The sequence below is a fragment of the Anomalospiza imberbis genome, chromosome 17 (genome assembly GCF_031753505.1).
Source record: "Anomalospiza imberbis isolate Cuckoo-Finch-1a 21T00152 chromosome 17, ASM3175350v1, whole genome shotgun sequence".
NCBI classification, from domain to species: domain Eukaryota; kingdom Metazoa; phylum Chordata; class Aves; order Passeriformes; family Viduidae; genus Anomalospiza; species Anomalospiza imberbis.
Window position 1 is genome coordinate 4,109,148 of NC_089697.1, and position 26,777 is coordinate 4,135,924.

The following is a 26,777-nucleotide window of genomic DNA, read 5'->3' on the forward strand; positions in this document are numbered from 1 at the left end:
TGTTATCGTGTTCTATTTGCAAACTGTTTTGGGTGTGAGTTTAAATATGAATCTGCTTTTTATATATTAATATATTTTTTCTCCTTATTTGTATTCTTTATAAAAGTATGTTCTCTTGGCTTAATTTATTAAGGGGCATTTAGCTCAGTTTTGCTGATAGAAATAATCTGAGGCAACTATAGACAAGTAAAAATAAGTGATAAATTAATAGATTTAATTTCAGTGAGATCTTACTGGATCCCTCGTTGACTTGTGGCCTGTGGACACTTACGTAAACTTAGTAAAAACATCATGAATTTAATTTTGAGTAGGAAGAGAAGAGGAGGTCTCTTAGAGCTGAGCAGTGTTTCATCCAGCCCTGTGTTGTGCTTGTAGCAGCAGCAACAGGAGATGCTGTTTAGGGGAGAGCATGTGAGCCTGTGCACCTGCTGTGGGTCTGTTCAGTCTGAGCTGCCTCAGCACCTGCAGTAGTTGTAGTACAGATATTAGTCAGCACCTTCCTGCTGTTTCCCTCTACTATGTGTTTATGGACCTGCTGTTTGTTCTTTTCTCTTTGAATCTGTAAGTCTCCAGGACACCAGGAGTAATTTTCAGGAGTTTGCCACCTGCTGTATAATGAAGTACTTGGTCTAATTCTTTCAAACCTGTTAGTTTCATGAAGGATCTCCCAGTTCTTTTACTGGGTATTTGTGTTTAAAAAAAACACCCCCCAAACCAGTTTTACATTTACTTTGTCACCTTTGATTCTGTAAACCGCAGCTGCGTCTTCTCAATCTTGTGCTCCCCAAGCACAGCCTTTTCAGTCTCCTCATATGGCAGTTATTCCATTGCCTGTATCATGTTCATTGCTCTTCTCCACTTTTCCTAACTGCTCTGTCCTTAATAAGATGTGGTGGTGAGAGCTTACATGTGGCACTAAAGGTGTGGGCACCCAGAGATTCCTTTAGTGACAAGTACCGTATGCCATGAATGTTGGAAGTGTGCTGTGCTTTGGTAATGTTTACACTGCTGTATATTCTGTGCACTACAATGCAAAATTGTAACTGCCAGAAACCATATTTCAAATAGATGACAGTTAATCTAAAATGAGTTAATATGAGCAAAGTGATTGGTGTGACTATATAAAGCTTTTTGTTTAATGCAGAGAGCTGATGGTTATCTCTACAATGCTCATAAAAGTTAAGATGAATTATATGGGTTCTTAAGTTCCATCTTTTGCTGTTATTTACTGAAAATACTTCATGATAATAGATCTAAATTTATGAAGGTTTCTCACAATGCATAAATCAAAAACTTTCATAAATCATGCCTAACTCTGTTTTTACAAAGTGAGATCTTGGTGTTCAGTAAGGGCTGTAAAATTTACTCACTCAACCAAAAATGGATGAGAATATGCAGGCCCCACACAAAACCTTTTTGCACAATTATTTTCAAGTTCTTCTTAGCTTTGACTTTGCTAATTTGATAGATTAACTTCCAGTTAAAAGTTTCTTTATCTTCTTTTTCCAACTGTAGCAGCTGATATAATTAATTTTATTTCCATTTCCTGTTTTTACTTCTCAAAGTAATGAGACATAGCACCACTATTTGTGCTAAATGCCTGAACCCCAGACAGAAGGCAACAAAATCAAACTTTCACATTTTTTAATTGGCACTGTCAAATTGATGAAGTAAATATCCAAGTAGTAGCAATTTAACTTCTTTGTGCCTTTAGGTTTTTCTCTCCATTCCTTGAAATGTCAAACTGAAAGTGTTTGTTTTTATTTTAATGTAGAAATTCAGGGATTTCTTTAATCAAAATGATACCGGTGACCCCAGCAAAGACACCAGTGTGATCCTCACTGTCGAGGGGAGGACGTTTCCAGTGGACATCTTTTACCTACAGAGGTGTGTTCCTGTCTGGTCTTGGCAGTAGTGAGACTGTGCAACTGTGCTATCATTTTGTCTAGGTTAGAGCTCTGGTGTCCCAAAGCTGCTCTGTTTGTCCCTGCTGGAGGGGAGGAGTCTGTACCTATTTTTCTGCTCATGTCTCTGCTGTTTTCTCTCCCCATAGCCCTGTTCCTGACTATATAAAATCAACTGTGGAAACTACAATGAAAATTCACCAGATGGAGAATGATGGTGATATACTGGCATTTTTAACTGGCCAGGTATAGACATAAGCCATATTATTTTTTTGCTTTACAGTGCTGTATTGTGAGCTTTGCAAAGCTGCATCAGTCTCCTGAGGCTTTCCTTAGTTTTGCTTACTTTATTCTCAGTAAAGATGACAAACATTTCTCTCTTGATGGGAGCAAAACTAGGCCAGTCCCAAAGATATGAAGACAATATATGGCCTGAGTTTATCAAAGCTAGTGATGGATGATAGCTTTTGTCATTTAATGCTGTATTTTCTCAGCCTTGTTAGTGGGTGGAATTCTGTGTGGTTTGCTGGTGCAAGTCACACATACCCAGTTCTTAAATTGACAGTGAGTCATGATTAATAATTAAGGCAAATGGAATTTCCATTTGTTAGGCTTAACATCTGAAATGTTTGACAGAAAAACAAATTGCCATGAGATCAAAATGTACTGGTCTCTTCTCTATTTATGCTTGTCAGCTCACTTTGCAGCTGGGAAGAGCAAATGGGAGGCAACTCATTTCTCCAGTGAGGAGCTACCTTGAAGAACTTCAATAATATCTTGCCTATTTTCAAAAGCAGTTCCTCATCCTCTTTATTGATTTAACTTTGGAATAATGAATTTGGTATTTCATGAGGCAATGTTTGAACATTTTGTTTTCTGTCTTTAAGAGTGAGATGCCACAGCTGAGATTAAATATTGAAGTCGAACAAGAGGTATCAGTGCTGTTCCTGTTTCATTCCTGATCCAGGCCCACAGCATTCTGCTCTGCCAAAATATTTTGGCCTCCCATTTTGCTCTCACCAGTTGAGATAGACAGGAAAATTAACCTGCTTCCTCCTAAGCTTGGTTCAGTCCTTCCCCATGATTTTGCTGATGTGTTTGTGGTATGACATTGACTCAATTAACAGTGAACGCAAACATGTATATAAAGCTTTATTTATTACTAGTAGCAATTTATCTTAAGAGTATTACAGCATGGAATGAGCTAGTCAAAATCCTGGAGTCTGGACAATTACAATGGTATTATTTGGTGCAGTTTCTGTATCTAGGTGACAGGAACGTGCTGTTAAAGTCCACCCTCTCACTGTGTGCCCTGTGCTGCTCTGGCTGCAGGAGGAAGTGGAGACTGTTGTTTCCATGCTCATAGAGCAGGCTCGAGCCCTCGCTCGCACCGGGATGAAAAAGCACCTCCGTGTTCTGCCCATGTACGCTGGGCTGCCTTCTCCTGAGCAGCTCAAAGTATTTGAGAGAGTCCCTCACACAGTCAGGAAGGTGAGCTCTTGTGTCTGTCTCAATTTCCACCACCCAGAATGGTGTCTGCAGCACACAGGTTGCATTTATCAGGTTCACATCATGGGACTATTGCAAATGCTGTTTTGAGGGAGGCTTTCTGCATCTCCCATCAATGCTGTCAGCTTTCAGAATGGGAATGAACAACATGTTCCCTGGCTTCCTTTTTCAACTTTGATCACTCCTAGACATGTCAGTTCCAGCTTTCCTCTCTGCCTCATCAGCTCTGCAATTTTTAAGTGTCTCCATACAACTTTGTATTTGTCGTCATTCAGTTGCAGCTTCTTACACTCTGAACTCCTTTGCTTTTATCTTTTTCTTTCTTTTTGTGATCGAAATGTCCATGGCTGTTTTCCACCAGTAGGAGAAAAATTAGTGACAGAGTGAGTGCTATATTTTCATCTAAGGAACAAGTTCAAGCTTACTAGATTTTAGTGAAAAAAAAAAAAAGCTTTGTTTTGACTTCTGCAAGTATTGTTTGGACATTTAATGTCACAGAAGTATATAATTGGATGTGATTAGTGCTTTCTGCTTATTCAGAGCCTGTGTTGGGGCTGAAATAAGCTGACAAAACTACAGCAAGGTGACTTGTAATTCTTGTACCTTCTGAGTTTGACAAGTAAAATTGTTCATCTGCCACTGAAGAACGTTTCATATAAATACTTCTCTCTGGGATATGACATTAGTCAGTTAAGTTTCAAAATGTACTTGTTAATTTCAGGTGAAATAAACATCCTGAATGTGGAACTCTTAATCAGCTCTGTTCCCCTCCTGTCCCCCACCTCATTCTAGTGCAAAGAAGAGTTCAGTGTAACTGAGAAGCAGAAAGAAAACATTCCTAGTTTGCTACATGAGACCACTTGATTTACAGTCAGTTAATCTTTTTCTCTTCAAACACTGCCAAAGATTTTCTCTGCAAACACTGCCAAGCTCTTCTTTTATGAAGAGAGAATAAATTTGAATAAGAAAGTGATTGTAAAGCTGTGAGAACTGCTGTGCAAACTGGGCTTATTTCAAGCTGGCACCTCCTGCTGCTGCTTGTACTGTATCTTCTTGTGCTGCTGAGCTATCCTAGGCCTGTCATGACTGAGATGTCTCCCTGGCTGCTATTTGGCTGATGGGCTCACTGAGCCTGGGGAGCTCACAGGATCCTCTCTGTGCCTGCAGGTGATCGTTGCCACCAACATTGCCGAGACCTCCATCACAGTGCACGGCATTGCCTTTGTCATCGACTGCGGCTTTGTGAAGCTGCGTGCCTACAACCCCAAGACGGCCATCGAGTGCCTGGTGGTGGTGCCCGTGTCCAAAGCCTCGGCCAACCAGCGGGCGGGGCGTGCTGGCCGCAACCGCTCCGGGAAGTGCTACCGGCTCTACACAGGTCAGCAGCTGTGGGACCTCGCTTCTGTGCTTTTTGTTAGCGTGAGATTAAGGAGAAAAGGCTGGGGTTGTTCGTTCATAGAAAGAACAGTATATCCCTTTGTTGTTTATTGTTGTTGCTGTTAGTAATGAAGGAGTGGGATTACTTTTGGCTTAAGAAGGTGTCTTGGTTTGAAAAGACAGGAGTCTGTGAAGGAAGGCTAGAGTCTCCCGTGAAATGGAAAACGTAAACCCCCCTCCCTCCGAATTACCACAATGTCAAAATAAAAAAGCTCTCAGGCAAAGATAAGGGGATGGGTATAACAGTTCTTTACTAGGAAAAAAAACCCTAAATAATAATAATAATAATAAATGTAATTAGTACAACCAAAACTACTTAGGGAGTCAGAAACCTGACACTCTGAGGAGTCAGGGTGTTGGTGATAGTCCAGTTAAGTGGTGGCTGCTCCTCCTAGAGTGGCAGATGAAATGCTGCTGAAGCGGTGGTCCTGAAGAAGGGTGTAGTTTTCTCTGAAGGTCTGGTGATAAGAGTAGATGGGCCTGGTCTTCCTCTGGGAATCCAGTGGAGAAGAAGCTGCTCCTTTGGGAATCTAGGGAAGAGGTTGAGTTCATATCTCAAAAAATGCCGATTTTATGCAGGTAGGGATGCTTGGCTCCTCCCTCTGGGTGGAGCATCTCACAATGGCATGATGTAACCCCATCAGTCACGCAGTGAGTCATTCAATGGCCCATTAACAGAAGATATCTCCCCGGAGGGAGACATTGTTCTTGGAAGAGATAAGAAAACTGCCCACCTCCATCAGATTCTATTCCATCAAATAGGCTTATCTTACAAGCCAGGACAGAAGTATTTATTATTTAGATAAATATTAATTTTAGAGGTTTTGAGATTTATGAGCGTAAGTAACTGGTTATAGTTCAAGAGTGGTCACAAGTTACAAGGTAATATATAACTTTCTATTTTAATGGACAGATGTTATAAGGTTTATTTTGTTTTTTTAACTTATCACTTTTACTTCTACTGCACTGCGGATACTTTTGTCTAATAGGCTGCTGTTGTACATATACACATGTTTCTATTATAACTTCTAAACTCTTAGCTTATTCTATATAACCTCTACACTACATATTTATAACCTATATAATCTATAGAACCTCACCCCTACATTATAAACCCTGTATTTTATCAATGGTCTCTCACTTATTTAAGGTATATTCTTACTTACAACTATAGAAACATAAGTTAATGATTTTTCTGTTTAATGTCTGTGTATTGTATTTTTACATCAATTTAAGCTTATTCTAAGGTTATAAATCAAACTCTTTAGTATCTGTGGAAGTTCGTATTTTTGATTTCCACAGTTGTTCCTCTGGCTTGTTTAGAAATACCTTGTTCTTACGTGCTAGGTGCTAGAAACTGAATCTTTTTTGTGAATTAGAAGCACAAATGGGCAGAATCAGCAATTGCAAACATGAAATGTTAATGCAGCTCTTAAAAGTGGTGAGGTCATTAAGAAGTTTACTCTTTAAGGATTTTGGTTTCTGAGCAGTTTCAGCTTGTAATACTAACCAGTATTATAAGCTCTTTTCTCTGACTGAAGTCTTTATAGACCTTGCATTTAACAAAAGGGCTCTGGAAATCCTTTAGGTAACTCAGAGAAAACTTCATGTCTCTTTTTTTCCTAGGAATAGCTGCCAACCCCAAATTCTTCCCTTGAGTCAATGACCCTGGCAGTGCACAAAAATTACTGTTATAAATAAATCTCTTGGCTACCTTACACTATCCAGAGAGCTGCAATCAAAGTGTCTGTTCTCAGCTGCTTAATGAGAAAAGGCTTTGCAGCTGACCACTCCCATTGCTGATGGGCTTCAGGTCCCCTCTAGTTTTACTGGAGCTCTGAGATGTTGGAGATGAAGCATTTTCCTTTAAAATGTGTACGTGCTTGCCAGCAGTTGCCACATTAAACCAAGCCATGGTTTATGCTCGGAATTTTTATGTATTCCAGTAAGAATCAGGAGACAATATGTGCTACAAAATATCCCAAGCTTACATAGCTTTGTGAGTGTTTTACTGGAGAAACTGTGACTACACTGAAGATATTTTTGTGTGCTCAAGAGCTCGTCTAGGGAGTGCTTTAAGAAATGTTTTAAAGGAGGAAAAAATAAAAAAGAAAAGAAGAAAGTACACAGAGTGAACAACAGCAGAGAAACAGCACTGTCTTTGTCCTAGGGAAGGTTTGAGATAGAAAAGGGTTATGTAGAAATGAAAGTAGTTTGGGTGAAAATAGTGTAGAATGTGCCTTTTTTTTTACTGCAGAGCAGTTGGTTAGTGGAAGGTTTTATCCTTACATGGAGTATTTTTCCAGACTTGGACTTTATAGTGAACGTGATTTTAAAAAGGCATTGTTAAATAAATTGTTTTTCCATCCTTAATCTTTATTTAAAATATATAATTCAGACCGTTTGAGTAGTTACAAAAATAGTGTTCTTGTACTGAAAGCATGCTGCTTTGAAACTTTTCCATGTCTCTTAAAAAAAAATGCATTTTTGCACTTTCTGCATTGCACTCTGCCTTTTATTTTCTGACAAAAACATTAAACAGAAGAGAAACAAAACATGTCCAGATTTCTGTGAAGAATTTATAACATTTCAAATTGAAATGTGGATGGGTGAACTACAAAATCAAAATTGTAGCCTAAACCATTGAATTTCTATTTAAATAAAAATAATGTAATACAGTAACTGGAGAAAGATAATCTTTGGGATAGAGATCATCTTTTAACACCTGTCAAGAATCCATATGTGGTAATTTAAACTTGAAATGGGTGTGATTCTCTCGTGATGACTGCACAGAATGGGAGTTGAAGCTCAGTCCCCAGTTGTGTTTTTCTCCCCCCACAGAGGAGGACTTTGAGAAGCTGCCCAAGTCCACGGTGCCGGAGATGCAGCGCAGTAACCTGGCCCCTGTCATCCTGCAGCTCAAGGCTTTGGGGATTGACAACGTGCTCAGGTTCCCCTTCCTTTCGGTGAGTCCCAGGCTCTGAAGGCTGTCACCTTTCCTTGGGCTGAAGAGAAATCAGGGGATGTCCTGGGGATAGCCCACAGAGCCATCCACCATTGCCCTGCTGGTTTGGAAAGTGTAGTTCGTTGTCCCTGTCAGGCAGCAAAGGATGTTCCTGGGAACCAATAGTGCAAATAATGTGTGGGACCACTTAGAAACAACCATTTGTATTCCAGAGTCTGATGTTTAAATTGTTGAGAAGTCAGGAAAGTCTTAAAAAGACAAACTGTGAGGTTATGTAGAACTGTAATTGCAGTCCCTTTGCACTGAATTTATGAAGAAGGAAGAGTGTGAGAGCTCTTTGTTCATTTTGCAGCAGAGAGTAGGTAGTTAAGGATTTTGCAAAGGAGGAAGATCTATGAACTCATGTTCTATGCTAAAATCATGTTCTATGCTGATAACTTCAATGAATGCACATTTTCTCTTCGCAGCCACCCCCTGCACAGTCGATGGTGCAAGCTTTAGAGTTGCTGTATGCTTTAGGAGGTGAGATTTTAATGCTTTACTTTATTTGTAGCTATATTGCAGGAGTTGTGAAAAAAACTTGTAATTTGTATTTGGTGATTGGATGGACAGTAATAAAATTAGCATTTCAGAGCTGTGCTTTGAAAAAGAAGGAGAAACACAGCTGTGACTGGTGGAATTTTTTTGTTGGTGGGTTTTTAGAGTGTACCTCAGTCTCTTCTGAATTTACTCTTTTCTTTTGTTTATTTCAGATGGGTAAGCAAGCAAACAGCAGCAATGGAGTTTAAACCAGAATTTAACTATTTAGATTGGGTAAATGGGTATTTTGTAGTTATCTTATCTGTATTTCTTTGCAATTTCATGGGAGGAAACCAGCTATTTGTCCTTGCTAGGAGCAGGGCTCTGAGCTGATGAGGGTGTTTTTTTCCTGGCATATCCTCTTTGTGTTCCTTCAGTCCTTACAGAGTGGTATGAAGATAAAAATGGAGTTTGGACACTAATTAGACCAGTAGAGGAGTTAGACACTAACTTTACCTGCACCCAGTTAGATAAGTTGTTACATACCTGAGACTTGGTGTGGTAGTCTTTTATTTCTTGTTACTGTGCCAGCAATGGAAACATGTAACACTTGCAGATATAAACAGAAAAAGTTGTAAGCAGAGGTTTGACTGTAATAACCCAGAATTTATCAAGGCTGATAGAATTGCGACTTTGTTCCTTAGTGGGACTCTGAAAAGCATGGTGTGTCTATTGTAAATTTTCCTGTTAACACGTTGCAGTCATTATCTGATTTTGCTGTGTGTGTGCTGGAACTCTGCCTAAGCACTGTGAGTCAAATGTGATGCCTGAATTTGGGAGAGCTCAGTCCCTGGAGGCTGTGCATAAAACCCCACAGAGAGTGTGACAGTTTCAAACTGCCTCCTTGCTATGATTTTGAAGGTTTTGCTGACAGAAGTTATTAAGAACTAATTTAATTATAATTTTTAAATGAGTTCCAGTCTGTATTCTGCTCTGGATGCAGGATGGGCTGTGGCTGAAAGGCTGCACCTGCTGTAGTGTTATGCTTTTCATGTTTGTGCTGTTGGTCCTGCAGCTGAGGCAAAGTTCAAACCCACAACAAGTCAAACTGTTCTGATTCTGTTAGCTGTGATTACAGGATACAACCACTAACAAAAACCCCTGATCATCCCTAAAACTAACACATTTTCTCCTGGGTGAACTGGAGCTCTGTTTTTCAAGGAAGTGTGTGTGTTTCAGTGAACAGCTCAATGGCTTTTCATGCTTTTAAATGCATGCCACTTGCAAAGACTCTGCTCTAGTTTTAGTATTGAACTTGCCAGTTATGGACAAGTCAACAGATAGACACAAACTTGTAATGAAAAGAAAAGATTAGTCTGACAGATCTTGAGAGCATAATTCAAAGTACTTTTCTACTATTCAGCTACTTAAAAGAGTATCTTTTTAAAATTCTGTTCTCTGTGTTACTAATCACAGCTTGTTCTCCAGTTCATTGGAGTCTGAACAACACTGTTGGCATATGGTTTAGTTTTAGGTGGTTCTGTGAGGAGCAGGGACTTGGACTTGAGCCTTATGGGTGGGTCCTCTCTAACTTGAGATAGTCTTTGATTCAAAGTGTGTTCATTCTGGTTTTATTCATTATGCTGCTGTTGGCTACTTTTAACACTCAGATCACACTGTAGTAATATGTTTTTATACACAGTTTTCAACTCCTTTTTGTGTGGTGAGTGAGATGCCTGCTGCCTAATTTTGTTTATAGGAAGAACTGTTATATTGTTGAGTTTTTTTGACAGCTGTGTAATCTTTTTGAATGCAACAAACTAAACAAAACAGAAACTTGATATGATGCCAAGTAGTCAAAACTAATCTGTGTTTGACTTCAGCTCCTTGTTTGTAGCTAATTCAGAGTTGACAATGTTTGCTCCATAATGTAAACATGAGGCAGCATAAAGGAGATTGTGTAAGTTTTGGAAGCTTCCAGAGGTTTGTGGCTGTTTGTAGACCACTCACAGATGCTGTGCTGTAACTTGTGGCAGTCTGCTCTCTTTTTATTCTCATGGAGCTGTAACTCTGCTTGGCCAGGATTTTGCCCTGTGCTGGTTCAGTTCCATCTTGCAAAGGAGGGTTTCACTTAAGACACTTGGTTCTTGGCAACCTCTGCAAGCTTGGAACAAGGACCTTCACAGTGGCTCAGGAATGTGTTGCAAGGATGAATTCACAGCCAAAACCACCTTAGGGAAATGGAGAGGAAAGTTCAATAAACTCACTGATTAGCTGGGTGATGTTTTGGCAGAAGTGTTCTGCTCATGTAGCTTCAAAGAGCTCTTATTCTCTTGGCTGCACAGCTTTGCAGCAGAACAGAGAAGTGCTGATCTTGGTGTTTCATATGGAAAGAAATGTGTGTGCATGTATGTGATACACTCTTCAGTTTTTGCTGAAGTTTAAGGTGAAACTAAGTTTTAGGTGGTTTATTACGAAAATTTTATATAAGGTGCAGACGTGGAGCTGCCCAAGCATTTGCAGCTGCAGTGAGGATTAAATTTCTCTTATGCAAGTAGGAACATGAATTTCATCATTGGCATTGCAGTCACATTCAAAAAGGCAGTTTGGGGTCAGGCCCCTGTTGTGCCAGCGTGGTGCCAACTCGTGCAGGGCAGATGCTTCTAAGTCTGAGATAGCTGTGTTGAATAAACACATCACTGTTTGTAGAGGAGTTATTTTTACAGTGGTGCAAACTGATTACATCAGAAGTATCTCTCCTCAGCCTTCTCTGATGCCCTTTTGAGAGTCTGAGTTATCAGCTGGAGTTTATTGGTTTTAAGCATAATTTAAGAGATAAATAAGCAGGCAAAAAGTGGCTTTATTTTTAGGGTTATTTCAGGTCTTTGTTGAAGATTTGTTTGAGAGTTGTCACGTATCAGAAACAAACACTACCTAAGTTTAAAAAGGATAGTTTTCATCCCTCAGCCTGTCACAAACTAGTGGTTGTTACTTGAAACCTTTTAGTGCCATGGTACTTGAATAATCTCTCTTGAGCACATTTAATTAAAATCTTTGTAATACCTTTTCCTAAGAGCTTTAATTTCCTGTATATATGTGGATTCAGTGATGGCTTCCAGGATTATTTGAAGGAAACTTTCACCTATTCCAAACTAGTATCCATTGCAGGCTATATTTTAGCTTATTACTACAAATAGGTCTGTGCACAACCCATATGTAGATCATGCAAAATTGTATTGGAGTTTGTAGGATGCAGTAGAAGCCAGAGGATTTTGGCTTGATGCACCTATAGAAGGTGGTGCATAAATATATGGAAATTTCTCCTTTTTCCTGCTTAGGAATGCAGTTGTCTTTCTGTAGATGAAAACCTATCTAAGCTATTAATTGTGGTAGAAGTTAAACTTCTCATATGGCATTAGTCAAATGAAAGCTATCATACCTTAATTTTTGCAGGTGCTGTGACTTTGTGTTTAAATATGTTAGTTCACCATTGCACAAAAGCTGCCTTTGGTACCTGTTTCTGAGGAAAGCTCTGTGACATTATGTGAAAAGCCTGGTAGGTTTTGTTGGACAGTGTAGGGGTGTGTGAGTGAATTACTACATTGTCATGAGTTGGTAGCATATCAAATAGTAAAATAAACACTGGCTGGAGGCATCTGTGGGTTCAGATGTGCTGACATGAGTTATAGGAGATGTCATTCCGTGACCTGATTTGTGGTTTTGCTTTTCTCTGTGAAACAGAGCTGCAGTGCAGCTGTGGCTTTGCTACCACCACACAGTCTGACAAATAACGTGTTTATATAATGTGAGAGCTGTGGTTGTTTCCCCTCAGGTCGCTTTGCTGTGGTTGGTTATGCAACCTGCATTGCCCCAAAGTCCTGCTGTTGGGCTCTCACTCACCCCTGCTTGTGTAGCCTTTCTCTTGTGCTTTACCTCTTTGTCATACCTCATACAACCTAGTCTCTTGGAATTTTCTCTTTCAATTTCTACTCTTTGCTGCCTTTCTTAGCAAGCTTTTTTTCCTCATTATTGTTCCCTGTGTATTGTATTTTTTAAATTCTATGTCCTCTTGCATAGGAAAGGCTTTTCCATTTAAATCTTTCCCTGAAATCTCAGCATAAAGCTCCGAGTTAGACTGTGACCTGTGCTTTGCATGGGTCACCCTGTTGCAGGGGTTTGACTGCAGGGAGCCAAGCCTCTAAAATGGTAAATGTGCAGCATTGCTCAGGGTTGCTCTGGCCATCACAGATCAAGCTGTCAGGCCTCCCTCCTGTGCAATCTCCAGGGAAAAGGCTGCAGCTGGAACATGGCTGGCAGTTGAGTGGATGACACATGAGGCAGACTGAACTGTAAAAAAGCTTCATCAGCTGTACATCTGTTGTTTAGATAATAATGTATTCTTTTTCTCCATGACCTAAGTAGATGTGCTTAGAAAAATGACACCCTACCATCAGCAGTGCTTTCTGTTCCTGCAATAATGCCTATTCCATGTTTATTCCCATTTTCATTCTCGTCTGCTTTACATCCCCATTAACAAAGATGTTACTAAATATTTAAAAAGAGGATCAGAGGTCTAACAGCTTATATCCTCTCTGGCTATGGCATTGACTTGGACTGCAGGTTTTTTTAAATTATTGACAGTAAGAGTGAAACTTGGTCAAAATTAAAAAACTTGCATGTTCAAGTATTTTTGAAAAATAAATCTGGTGACCTATGGGAGAGTAAATGGGTATCATGGATTGCCTTTAAGCTTAGTGTAATGTACATTCAGCAACTTTAAGGTGTATTTACTATATTTTAACTTGTAATTCTGCTCTTTAGTATAGTTTAATTCTAAAAGAAGCCTGGTGTTTTGCCTGTGTCCCAGCTACATTTTTAATATGCTGCAGGTTTGGATATGCACTGCCGATTAACAGAGCCCCTTGGAATGAGAATAGCAGAGTTTCCTTTGAATCCTATGTTTGCAAAGATGCTTCTGGAATCAGGTAGGAGGAAAAAGATCCATTTCTTCACAGTCATGTAGTTGTAATGCATTGCTAGATATTTGCTAAACTCAAGCTATGCTTCTTCTTGGTGTGGTCTGCAGTGAAAAGAATTGGTTAAAATCTCTATTAAATAATTAGTCTAAGACATTTTGCAGTCTAATACATCTAACACCTGCTTCTTAAGTTTTCCACTGAAAACATTCACTCTTATATGAAAAAAATACAGGAGTTTACGTATTTTTGTTTTCAAGACTATAAAAACATATTTTACTTCTTTTTAGTTTTATTCTCTATGGGGGTAAGTTGAATGGAAGATTTCCTTTATTGAATTTCGTCATTTACTCTTCAGGAAATTTTGGCTGCTCCCAAGAGATTTTGACAATTGCTGCCATGATGCAGATTCAAAACATCTTTGTGATCCCTCCAAATCAGAAAAACCAGGCTGTAAGTTCAGTTATGTCTCCTTTTCTATTTGTTGGTTCCACATTTCTGGATTTCTAGCAAGTATTTTACTGGTGCCTATTACAGACTGCAGCTTTATGTGAAAATAAAATAAGGTCTGGAATTGTATCTGTTTGTTGTAGGTAAAAGAAGAAACCAAATAACAAGGGAACCTTGGAGTCTTTTAGTAGTGCTAAAAATCTCCTTCTGAGGTCCAGGAACATGAGAGGTTATAAACTAATATTGGTCAGTTGAAGGGTTTGCAAAAAAAATCCCCCAAAACCTTCCCACACACCATTTCTTTTTGAGATGAACAAAACAGGAAGGATGTAGCAAATTCTTAATTGCCTAATTGGAGATTCTTTATCTGTTCATTTTTCCAATTTCAGTTTTAGAAGTGTGCCTGAGTTTAGGGGGGCTAGTGAAGTATTGCTATTGCCCAGAGGAGCTGCCCTAGGTGGTAAGAATTTAACAGTCCCCAGGAAATACAGAGCTGAAGGGAACTGGGCATGTCAGACATGATTTCAGCAAAAATCAATCTGCCTATAAAATGGTATTTCTTGTTCTGCAGGCCAGGCAACACAGAAAATTTGCTGTGGAGGAAGGTGATCATCTGACCATGCTGAATGTTTATGAAGCCTTTGTCAAAGTAAGTCAGTTCAAGTGGATGTGGATTTGTAGGAATGGGAGGAACCTGAGGTTCTCACTTCTGAGTTCTGGCTACAAAAACTTCTTAAAGCTGAGGCCTTACTAAGCTTATCAAGCTTATTAAAAGACTCTCTGGTCACCATTTTTGCCACAGACTTTCCGCAGTTCCTCTGAACAGGGAGTAAAAGAGAATTTTGTTAGGGCACAGCATGGAAATCTTATGGGTAGACAGCTGTGTTTTCAAGGAGACAGGGATTTTGTCTTGCGGTTTGGAGAAAACAAATGTCCAAATTTTCAATGAAATTAATATTTTTCTCATGTTTTACTGATGATAATCTGCATTTAAATCTGGCAGTCTTTTTTCTGGTGTTAATTTAAACTCGATATCATACCTTGAGGTCTAACACCAACCTTAGTACTGCTCTTTAAGCTGAGGTTTATATAATAGTTTTGAAGTTGCTACACCTATTTGGGAGAAGTATATTTTGCTGGTATAAACCACTTCTGTAGTAAAATACTTGCAGCAGTGCTGAGTTGAAGCAGTATAACCACCCAAGTGTTCAAACATAACTTCTTTTCCCCAGCCACTAAGCAGCCAGGCAGGCACCAACTGAAATGTTGCCCTTCACATTTTCTATCTGTGTAATTCTCTTAGAAACAGTGAGATGCAAAAGCTCTTGGAGGGAGTGCTGGTTTCTGGAGAAGCAGCTCTTTGCAGAGAGAAGACCAATGAAAACAGCACTAAAAAGGTTGTTTACATTTTGAGGTTGAAAACAGATGAGTTTATGATCTGAGAGAATTCACTTGAATGACTGATGCTCTTCCCTTTCACCACATATGAAGAAATGAAGAACATCTGTTTGAAAATACTCCATAGCATTTGATCTGCTGCTCTTTACAAGTTGTTTGAGACATGTTTTTTAGTTACTAGTGCTACATACCCTTGTTAATTGCTCTGTAAATAGGTAATTTTCAGGGAAAACCACAATAAATGTGTTGTAGGAGACCAGAATTAAGACAGAACAAGGCTATCCAAAAGAGATTGGGTTTGCTTTACTGATGGTATCTCATTGAGATTTTTTTCTCTTCTCACTGTACAGCACAGCAAGAGCTCCCAGTGGTGTCAGGAACACTTTCTGAACTACAAAGGGCTTGTGAGAGCTTCTGTTGTAAGAGAGCAGCTGAAAAAGCTTCTTGTCCGCTTTAAAGTGCCAAAGAAGTCCAGTGAAGGTGATTTTTTTTTAAGCTCTTGTCCAATACATAGTGAATGTAGTTTCCAAACTGTCAGTCTGCTCCCTGCTTTTCTTGTAACCTTTGCAGTATTTTTATCCTGGCCTCAAAATAATGTTAATTTAGACCAGATTTTTTTTCCTAAAAATGGCTGCAGAAGAGTACTTTAGCCGATTTTAGTCCAGTCTTCATTAGCTGAGACTTCCAGCAAAAGTTTTAACCACTAATTATCTATTTAATGGACAGATTTTCCAAAAGACTCATAAATAGGTCACCCTGTTCCCTCTTTGTCTTTTCAAAAAGGCCATTTTTGTTCAAAGTGCTGTTCAGCCTTTGGGATGTGATTTCCAGCTGTGCTGTGTGTGCACGGCTGCCAGGACTGGTTCTTAGCACTTGTCTCTACCTGCTCTGAAAAATCAACCCTCATTGCTCAGCTGTCACACTGGGCTGCTTTAGGGACTGTGAAACTCTTCATGGAGACACAGGTGGCAACATTTGCTTTGCTGTGAAATTGAAGTCAAAAGGAATTGCAGGGTTTGTCTGCTCTCCTGCTCTCTCTCCTTTGCTGTCAAAGCCTGATGCGCTCTGAAAAATTGTTTGAGATTATTAAGTGGTATTTTAGGGATTTTTGCCTTTCCATTGACTCATCTTACAGAAAAATTCTTCTTTCCAGGTGATCCAGATCCTGTTTTGAGGTGCATAGTTTCAGGATTCTTTGCTAACGCAGCTAAATTCCACTCCACAGGAGCTTACAGGTGACTATATACAGTTTCACTACAACTGGTGCTTGGCTGAAAGCTCCCCTGATGAATTAATCTAAGTTTAATCAACAAGCAGATGTTTCTCCTAATTTGCAATTAGGAATATGTGTGGCAATCAATGCACTAAATATTTGAAGTCCTGTATTTGCAAACTGCTTCAGTGTTTATCTCTTCTCTTCGGCAAATATAACTAAAATTATTAAGAGTGGGAAGCTGCTACTAGTAGTCATTAGATTGCTTTAGTTAAACAAATACAGTGGTAGTGCAGTGGTGTTGTAGCACTCCCAGAGCACCGAGTAAAAGCCTGAAATGTTACTTTTCATGTAGATACAACTCTTTTAGGACATCAAATTATCAATTGTTCCTTTCGCCAGCATTTAAGCCTTGTTTTATCTGCTCATTAAATGCAAATGTTGTTAATTTGCTCCAGTCCTTTCATTCTTGCTTTTATAAACATTCATACTGGGGCAGAAAGGAATCAAATGTTAAGCAATAAAGAGAGGCACAGTCTAAAATACTATCTTGTTTTCAAGGACTATCCGTGATGACCATGAGCTTCATATCCACCCCAGCTCAGTGCTGTATGCAGAGAAACCTCCACGCTGGTAAGTTAGAGCTGCTTTCTCTTCTTTGGGGATTTTTTAAGGGATTTGCAGCATCCAAGTTGAATTGCTTCTCTCCATCATTGGAGAAATAGATGTAAAAGGTCATCGTTCCCACAGGGAGAATCCAAATGGCATTTCCTTTGCAACATTTTGTAGGGAGTATCCAAATAAATAAGGGGAATAGAGTGATGTTTAACTGTCAAAGAAACCTGCAGAGGTTGGAAAGCAGAGCCAGGTGACCCTGTTTAGTGGGCATCACACCTTGCACTGCAGATTGTCCTCCAAGTAGTGTCTGTACCTAAGCAGAGCTAGGTTTAATTCACTTTTTTTAAGCCTGTTAAGGAAATATCCTGTCAAACAGGTGCTGCAGAAATGGTGAAAGGATTGCAGGGAAAGGGCTTGCACATAAAATGCATGATGTGAAAAGTTATGGCTGTCCAGCAGATTGAGGAAAGAACTGGCCGTGCTTCCCATTAGCTGGGATATGATCATTCCATTTGCAGGTCAAATGTCCTCAGATAACAAACAGAAATGTGTGTGGAGCTCTCAGGTCAGCATGATCAGCCTGAAGTACTTGGACTTCCACCCTGCACTGCCTGCTGCTGAGACTTAGAAGGATAAGCTTGGCCTAGTGTCATGGCATCCTGTCACATAGGAGTGACATCCAGTCAGTCAGCAACCTAAATTTCAGTGCTGCTGCAACCATCCTCTATTGAGGGCTTCAGTTCTCTCTCTGCTAAAAGTGTATAGGAAATGTGTTGTCATTCTGGTTGGTTTTCCTCTGATTTATTTTTAGTTGTGTTAGCTGTCATGTCTCAAGACGCATTTGGCAAAGAGAATTTTGGACTCTTTCCTCTTTACTTTTGAGAGCTAAATACCAATTAATAAGAAGCCACAAACCTCAGGTGTTTGCAGCTCTGCTGTGTGCAGAAGGCAGATGGTGACTTAAGGATTTGGTAGCTGCCCTTCAGTGCAAGAGTTTGCACTTCTTGGGGAAAAAGACCTTACCTGCTGAAGGTGACTTCAGAAATAGATTGTCCATGCTGGCAACCAGACTGTGCTGGTGGTGGGGATGAGTCCACATGGTTGGCTGTTCCTAAATCTCTTCCCAGGAGATGTTCTGGCAGGAGTTAAAGCTGATTTCTTCCTCTGATGCTTATCTTGCATATCTCACTTGTCTGCAGACTGGCGCCAGGGATAGTCATGCTGGGGTTTCTGCCCTCCTTGTTGTGGGTGCAAGGTTTTGGTGCTTTGGACATTTTCCCTTATGCTATCACTGAGTAATTCATATTCTGTCTTCCAAAGCATCAGTTGTGAGTCCCCCTTGACCTTATTATAAGTAACATTCTTTCATATATACCTTGCACTCATGTGGTCTGGTAGTTTGTGAGGTTGTTTTCATGGCAATCTAAGGACTTCCTTAATGTGGACAACTGACCAACCAGAAAGAGGCAAGAGGCTGAATTACAGTTTAAGGACGCTCTTGTCACTCTGTAAGTGCCACCTCTGGCAGCATGTATGTGAAACTGTCTAAATACGCTGTTGGTCAGCTCTCCCTCATTGCTTGACAGCAAACACTATTCATTTTTGTCTCCTTTCTCCCAGGGTAGTCTACAATGAAGTCATACAGACTGCTAAATACTACATGAGAGATGTGACAGCTGTTGAATCCTCCTGGCTGTTGGAGCTGGCACCTCACTTTTACCAGCAAGGAACGGTACGGAATCGGCATAAAGGCCAAACGGTACCATTGCTGCAGAGCAGCTCTTGTGTCTGAACTTTCTGAGGGTTTGTGTTTTGCTGTGGTCTAATGGGACAGAAATTAGGTTGGCTTTGGTCAGTGTAGTGATTTTAATATAAAGGAAGAGGATAGTAAGTTGATGCATGAAATGTTTTTCTCTATTAGCCATGCCAGTGGATCTGAGAGTTAGAAAATGAGATCCATTTGCTGGTAAAGTTACATTTACCGTGGTATCACTTAGGGAAATGAAGCCTTCAGCCATTCCACATTTCAATATAGGCCCTTGGTAGCACATCCCTGAGCAGAACTGTAGGTAGGCAGTGATCACACTTGGCATAATCATGCTTTTTGCATGCTTTGCAAATGGTTGTGAAAATCCTGAGGTTTTTTTTGAGCATTAATTATGTTTACTGCAGAAAAATCAGTTTTGATCTGTTCCAATGTGAAATGGCAAAGAACAGCTGCTGTCTGTGCAAAGCTTTATTGCAAATTGCTGTGTGTGGTACAGATGCATTTTATTTATAAGTATCTTTTAGTACTTGTCACCAACCTGCATTGACTGTCCCATGTGAATCTGTCAATCCAGACTTATTCACTGGTCATTCTTAGAACTGAATTGATATTTAATATTACCTAAATTTAGTTCAGCTGGAGCTGTTGGTACCACATGACCTATAAATACTGTACAAATTACCAAATTGATCTTGTATTTGAATTTCCCATGGGACATTAATATCTACTGAGCTTTATATTTTAAATTAATGAAATATTTCCAAAATCTGAGTGAAAAAATGCATTTGCGTATCAGACTTAGGAAAAAGGTGGTCTGTTTCTAATTTATACATCTGCTTCACTATTTGACTTCTTGGAGAATCTGATGTTTGTTTTCCTCACTTCCTTGGGGTTTTGTCAAAATGGAGAATCCTGTGGTGCACAGTGCATCTTAGGACACCTCTGTGGTTGCAGTTCCCAACAGTTTGGCATCTATTCATGTGATTGACTTGAGAGAGGGTTTTTTTATGCTCATCTTGGATAATTCATCTCAATTATCTCGACAATTCCCATATATAAATGCACTTACTAAGTTACTGAATATTTTCTGCCTTTTTCCTATAAGACATTGACAAAGGCAGGGATGACCCCTGTGGGGCAGGGCTTGAGCCTTCAGCTGCTGGGAGATGATCTGCAGACATGGTATAAAAAGGAGCTGAGCCAATGTTGTATCAAATCTATTCCAGCAATAATTAGTCCTTTGACTCACATATTTACAGTTGTCACATAATTTACATTTAGCAGCCCACACCCACACAAATTCCTGTTGTGACCTCTCCATGGGCTGAAGTTTGGGGTGAGGTTTTCCTTTTAGGTGGTAGCAAAGAGGACTTGTCTTGAATGAGGGAACATGTTTTTTAAGGGAGTGTTACTACTGCTGTAGATATTTTAGGAAATTACATCAAAACCCAATTTTTACCAAGTTTTTCACCTTTTGATCAAGTGAAGTCAGTTTGCAGTATGACCTTATCATTGCTTTCATCCTAAAATAAATGGTAGCTCTCAAGGATGGTGCTGATTTTGAGGAAGATTCTCTCTTCCAGCCTGGTCAGTTATCCATATCAGCCAAAAATCTTGGGTGTCCTTGTAAAATGTTTGAAAATTAGAAATATTTCTCTTGTGTAAAACTTTGAGTCATACATGTAAATGAATAAGTGAACTGTTGCAAATCACACAGGTTTATGTTAATTTATAGATACTCAGACCCTTTTTCTACTGAAGGATACATACTTGTGCTAGGAAGGAAAGGTTTTATTCCTTTGTCAAGTTACAAACAAATTACCACTGAATAGGATTCTGTGTTAAAAATGTTCCTCTACAGTTTGATCTTGATCAGTTATTTCTCATTCCAAATTTGTAGGTCTTTAAGGGCATATTTCATTCCACATTTGTAGGTCTTTAAGGGCACAGAGGTTCCAAAGATCCAGTGCAACTTCAGGATTCACGTACATTCTCCGGGTGTTTTTTGCAGATGTATTGTTGGGAGCACATCTTTCTGTGCTTTTTTACACCTGGAAAATTGCTTTCAGTGGGAAATTGCTCCTATGCTTGCAGCTACTACAGAAGAACTAGGAGTTATTTTATTACAAGCCGGAATATCACTTTGGGGTTCATGTGGGTTTTTATTTAATGGGTTTATTTTAGTTGTGTCAGTAACAAGTAGAGCTTGGATAGGTGTGGATATTTGTGTTAGAATTTATTTACATTGTGATTAAGGATAGAAAGCATTGTAGTTGATTTTTTTTTTCTCTAATTTTTGGTGTATCTGCTAAGCAGCTTCTTTGTTCTTTTCTTTTCTTGCAGCATCTTTCCTTGAAAGCAAAAAGGGCTAAAGTAGATGACCACTGACATGGCTTCAATTGTTGTGACATCAGAAGCAGAACCTACCAGTGATTTCAAGCTGGCCACAGTCCATTCAGCAGTCAGTTCATTAGCAATTTGATCTTCCATCAACCTAAATGTTTAAATGCCTGCCAGGATCTGTAGGGGTTTATGCATGACCAGTACATTGTAAACCTAGAGCTTGCATTGTGGACATTTTAATCTTTGCCTACTTGACCTCTGTTGTTAATCTGAGCATGTTGCTCCTTTTAAATAGGTAGAAAAACAACTTAAAAAGTAAGAGGACATACAGGACCACAAAAAACCTGAAACCTTCAAGAAAGAAACTGATTTCCTGGAGTGGTACTGCCTTATGAGCGTGGGGAGTAGGGTACCCTGCCTCCTGTCACCCAGAGCACTGTGACTTACACCGGCCAAACTGAGCCTGGCTCCTGCCAGCAGGAGCTCAGGGCAATCAACTACCCCTTGAAATGCAAGGTGCTGCCGTGGAAACACTGATTTCCTGTTGGACCATCCCAAACTGGTGCAGCTTGTGCTCCCAAGCAGTGAAAGTGTCCTGCCCGAGGCTGAGCTGGCCCAGCTCACTGTGCTGAGCAGTCCCTGGGTACTCAAAGGTCTGGGTTTTGCACATGGGAGTTGCTGTTTGGGGAGGAGAGAAAGAGCAGCTCAGTATTTTTAAGATGGATTAATTTTCTGCTCAATCAGGGGACTAAAGATTTATGTTCATAATCAATCAAGTTCACAGACAGGGCTTTACTTTTTTATCCTATGAGAGAAAAAATGTTAACCTTCCACTGGTTGGAAATACCAGTAAATTTCATCTGAGGAATATAATGGAACTCTGTTTTTTAGCCTCTGTTGATCAGCAAAGAAGGAAATATTCTATACTTTCCTATAAGGAACACAGTCCTTTATATTTCTTTTATTACAAATCTGTTCTTTGCTGCTTGGGACTCGTTTTCCTCTGTTACTGAGGAGAAGGATGCTCTGAACAGTTGCTGCTTTAATTGGGATTCCATGGCTACTTTTCAGTAGGGAATTATGCTTGTTTGTGTTTTAACAAGACAGCTTGGATACACATATTTATTTTTTTCCATTTTCCATTTTTACCTATATATATTTATTTTAGAAAGACATCGCTTGAAAATTTTATTTTTGTAATTCAACTGATTTGATGAATGTGTTTTTTTGCATATTAACTGTTTTATTTCCTTAAAAAAAAAAAGGATGTAAATAGGCAAAAATTTCTACATAGAACAAATGCCTTCCTCATCACAGGACTGCCTTGAAAACTTTCTTGAGAGCTTCTTTACCTTGTCCCTTCCAGATACCTGCAGAGAGAGCACGTTGTGCCACGTGCACTGTGTGGTCTCCTCGGTCTGTCCATCCTGACTGCCAGCACAAACACATGTACCAGTCTCCAGGAATGGCACCAGCAGCATAAAAACTGTCACCTTCCTCCTTCTTGTCCCTGTGCCCCTCACCTTTGTTTTTCTCTCTTAGACTGGAAGCTCCTCCGGGCAGGAACTGTCTCCTAGCCAGAGCTGAGAGCAGTGTTGGAACTCACTAAAAAGTAATTTGCAGGTTTTTTTCTCTTAAAGGTTTAGAGAAAGAATTGAATATGAAGACTTGTCAATTGTCTGTGTTTTTCTGTCCTCTGGAAGTATTCTTAAGAAAAATAAAACTGTTGAATTGAGGAAGCTTGGGAATGCATCACTTGGGTCTGAGCAGGGGGTGATTTCCAGGGGTGCTGGGTGGGTGTGTTGGGCTGGGCTGGCAGTGGGTGGCCACTGCATTTGCCAGCTCTGAGAATTTTGGGTGGCTCTGGAGACCTGTCTTGTTCAGATGTTCTTTTACCTGACTGCACAGCTGCAAGATTTCCTCTAGGAATGATTCTGATTCCTGCTGAGGTCAGAACCCAGGGATGTGCAAGCTTTGTCACACGCTACAAACCATTGTAGTTAGGTAAGAATGAGTGCAGTAGGTCCTTATAAACAAAACAAACAAACAAAAAAATTAGAATTTTTAGCAGTTTTACAAACTACTGAGGTATCTCCACACCCAGAACAGGCAGACCCCACACTAGATATGCAGGTTAAGAATAAGTGCTATTAGGATCCAGACTAAGGTCACCTTTAGACAGAAAACACTGCTGGCATCAGAGATATGGGCACTTGGAAAGTGTTGGAAGACAGAAAATTTCAAAAAACCCTAAAAATCTCTATTTTGTAAAGCTTTGGCCTCCAGCTCCCTGCTAGATTAGTACAGAGCATTCTGCTTTAAATAGCTGTGTGTAAGGAGGTGGCTCACTGCCTTGGTGATGGCTCTTTGCTGCATGAAGGCTGTTGTGGGGAAGGTTGGAGTCATTTGAAGATGGCTGTCAGGAGTTAAGGGAACATTTAAGGGTTGGAACCCTGGCTTTTAGAGAATGAGGTTAAAATATCAGCCTGTTAAATCAAAATGCTGCATGGAATAGAAGTCATTCCACTGCTGGCAAGGAGACAGATTTTTTAAGAAGTAAATTTACTACCCATTGACATCAAATGATTGTGGGGTAAAAAAAAGGTGCACACCTCAAGCCCCTCAGAAAGTGCTGTCAGTGTTTCTACTCAGGACTTGAGCATTGTCAGCTCTAGAAGAAAATGAAGTTAAACTGGAATAAAGATTCAGACAAGAAAATATTAATTGAGATATGTTTCCCATCTTGTTGGTTAAAAGTAATTCTGATAAACTAATGGGAAAACAGTCACAGCCCTTTCTGGTTAATCTGAAGAAAGAGACAAGTAATTAAATGTTGGGAGCCTTGGTTGCAGGGAAGGAAGGAGAGAAGAGAGCAGGGAAGCAGAGAGCCTTTCAGAATCCCTTCTTTTGGGAGCATCAGTGTCATGGATAACTGCTCATCCTGGGATTCTGGTAATTGTCATTGTAGGCAATTTTACTGAAAGCAGCTTGGAAACAGGTTTATTACTCTAATTTCTCTAATTTCATAATGTTCATCTCTATCAAGTGATCACACAACCAACAACTGGCAAAGAAAGTCGACACCCCTGCTCAGCCTTTAGAGTAAGTGGCTCTGCTGGGGCTCGGAATAAAAAAGTTGCAAGATGAACATAAGAAGCTTGTGGAAAAACTTATATCCAGTTTTTGGCTTAAAACTGGCTGCATTTTGAGAAAAGTGCCAGTAGATGGCAGGCACCGGTTTCAAAAAGTATCTCGGGGAAAAACTAATTGGCCAATTCTTCAAAAGTTTCCCTTATTCTTCAGTTTTAACATTTAATTAGTTTAATGGTAAGTGGGATGAGAAAGGGTAAAGGAAAAAGCTGTTGGTGGCTGTGGGATAAAGGCAGTATTTGAGGTGCAGAGATTAGTGAAAAGCCCAGAGGGCTGAATGTCCTGCTGGTTTAAAAGCAAACAAACAAAATGCTCTTAAAAAGCCCAAAATTCCCAGTCAGGACATTCTGTGGTGGTTCTTTTGCTTACACCCTGAGTCATAGAAAATGGCAGTTTGTCCACACTTCATATTCACTGGAAAGGAATCTTTGAGCTGTGTTGGATTCTAGCCACTATTGTAATAAACAAAATTAACAGTTTAATGCAGAAAAAAAACCAAAACAAAACCCCAAACCCAAAATTCCCCCTGTTTTTGTTTGTGGCAGCAGGGCAGATGTGATTTGTCTCAGAGGATGCAGGAATATCTTCCTGCTCCATTCCAAAATTGGCTTTGCAGGGCTGTGGATGTGCAAGGCTGTGAGATGCAGGGGTTGAATTTGGCTGTGTTGCCAGTTATGAGCAATCAAAAATTTCCTTGGGAAAAAAAAAATCCCTCTTTTCTCCTTCCTAGAATAATAGTTACAATTTAAAACAACTAAATGCATTTATCTTGTCTTTCAGATTTATTTGAACTCTCCCTTACAGTTCCTGGAGTGCACAGAGCATGAGGAGCAGCACTGCAGGAAATCCCTGCTGATGAGCTCACTGTGGCATCAGGAGCTGGCTGCAGCTGCACATCCCACCCTTGCTGCTTCCTTGCTTTCCCAGGTCCAAGGTTGCTCCCTGTGCTCTCCTCCCAGGCTGGGTGCTGCAGGCAGAGGCAGAAGGGGAGAAAAGCTGAGGCAGCAGCAGTCAGAGGAGGATGATTCCTGTCCTTGGGGTGTTTCTGACGTCCTCCCACCGATGGAAATGGGTGGGTGTCCCTGCAGCGACTCCTGCTTTGCTTGTGCAGCCTCTGCCTGCAAGACTTCCTTCAAGGAGGGAGCACCTGAGCAGGGATCAGCCACCACATCCCTGTAGACTTTCCATCCTGTACTGCTTTGCTTGGAAAAGTCAAACCTTACAGGAGAGAGAGCAGCAAATCACAAGAGCTTCTTGGTTCCCTTCAGCCAAAAAATAGATTATTTATTGCAGATGCCTGTTGGCAGAGAGAGGATCCTGTCAGACAGGGAATGTTTTGATGCCAGGAAACATCTTCCATGAGCCCGGTTTTATGGAACTCCTGCTGCTTCTCCCTTTGGTGTCTGGGGAAATACCAGGGTTTCATAAGCTGTGCAAAGACCCTGCTGCAGCCAGGGCAGGGAAGGGACACCTGGGGCTGTGCTGGTACATGGAAGAGCCAGGATCATGTTCAGTCCTGCCACAGGGAGCAGGATCTGCCTGGCCCTGCTGTGCTGGCACAGGCTGGGCAGTGCTGGTGGGAGGCATCCATCACAGAGGCAGCCCTGGATGTAAATCCAGGCTGGGACAGTGTGAAATAGTGATGGCCATTAGGAGCTGTCAGAGCAGCCAGGGCACCAGCAAGGCTCTTTGCAGCTCCCTGGGGATGCTGGGCAGCCTGGCACATGGAGGGGGGTTGTATCAGAGCTGCAGCACTGTTGAACAAGTCTTGGCTTACTCAAAATCTGTCCTTTTGGAAATTGCAGCTGCTGCTGATTTAACCTTTACATCTCACAGGTGGGAAAGCAGCATGTTACAGTGGTGAGGGATCCATCAGAGAAGCCTTGAAGCCTCTTGGTTTAGCTAGAGAAGCAGAAAGTGATTCCCCCGCAGCTGTGTGCAGGGGACCTGCTGCACTGGGGTGTTTCCAGAGGAGGTCATTCCTGGCTCTGGTCCAAACCCTGCCCTCAGAACTTGCCTGTCAGAGCAGGGCGTGGACACTTGATCTGCCTTGCAGGGCTCCCCGTGGAGAGAAGGAGACAGTCCTGGTGGGGGGGGGTGTGTGTGTGCTTCTTGTTGGCAGCAGGGCACATCTCTCTTGCTGTGCAGAGAGGAACCAGGCTGTCACTGCCCCTTTGTGTGGCCAAGGGTCCCCACATGGTGATGGTGTCCCCATCCCCTAGCACTGATTTTCCAAGCAGCTGTCAAGACTCATGTTATGTTCTGTTCCTCATCCTGTCTCCAAAATATATGTGGAAAAGGCTAATTTTAAGTGAATTCTATAAATGGCAGACGGCCCCATTCAAACCTCATGAACCCCACTCAGAATGTCCCCACTGGTGCCATTCTGGGGGCAGGATTTGCAGCAGGGGAGCAGTGTGTAACCCACTCTGTGCAGGTTTCTCTGTGGGTATGTGTGCCCTTGGTGTGATTCATCCTTGCACCTTTCCATTTCAGCCCTGTTTGGGGCCTCCTGAGGATGTGCTGT

At 40.7% G+C, this 26,777-nt stretch overlaps 1 protein-coding gene and 1 long non-coding RNA gene across 3 annotated transcripts in view; one reads left to right on the forward strand and one right to left on the reverse strand.

The window, feature by feature from the left end:
- DHX35 (DEAH-box helicase 35) overlaps positions 1–22,835 on the forward strand; it is a 29,340-nt gene extending 6,505 nt beyond the window's left edge. Inside the window, exons 9-22 of one of the 2 annotated variants that reach the window (XM_068207515.1) lie at positions 1,775–1,887; positions 2,054–2,150; positions 3,237–3,395; positions 4,581–4,791; positions 7,692–7,816; positions 8,283–8,337; positions 13,224–13,319; positions 13,669–13,763; positions 14,332–14,409; positions 15,509–15,638; positions 16,312–16,393; positions 16,933–17,004; positions 18,610–18,748; positions 21,101–22,835. In XM_068207515.1, the coding sequence (XP_068063616.1) occupies positions 1,775–1,887; positions 2,054–2,150; positions 3,237–3,395; positions 4,581–4,791; positions 7,692–7,816; positions 8,283–8,337; positions 13,224–13,319; positions 13,669–13,763; positions 14,332–14,409; positions 15,509–15,638; positions 16,312–16,393; positions 16,933–17,004; positions 18,610–18,748; positions 21,101–21,145 (1,497 nt within the window). In that variant the 3' untranslated portion in view covers positions 21,146–22,835. The remainder of the gene's footprint in view (positions 1–1,774; positions 1,888–2,053; positions 2,151–3,236; positions 3,396–4,580; positions 4,792–7,691; positions 7,817–8,282; positions 8,338–13,223; positions 13,320–13,668; positions 13,764–14,331; positions 14,410–15,508; positions 15,639–16,311; positions 16,394–16,932; positions 17,005–18,609; positions 18,749–21,100) is intronic. The other variant, XM_068207516.1, reaches the window with a different exon arrangement.
- Positions 7,683–9,039, reverse strand: LOC137484003 (uncharacterized). The gene is made up of 2 exons (XR_011004703.1): positions 8,881–9,039; positions 7,683–7,855 (listed from the first exon to the last, which is right to left on the reverse strand). It is a non-coding gene; the product is annotated as an uncharacterized lncRNA (long non-coding RNA).
- Positions 22,836–26,777: the final 3,942 nt, after the last annotated feature.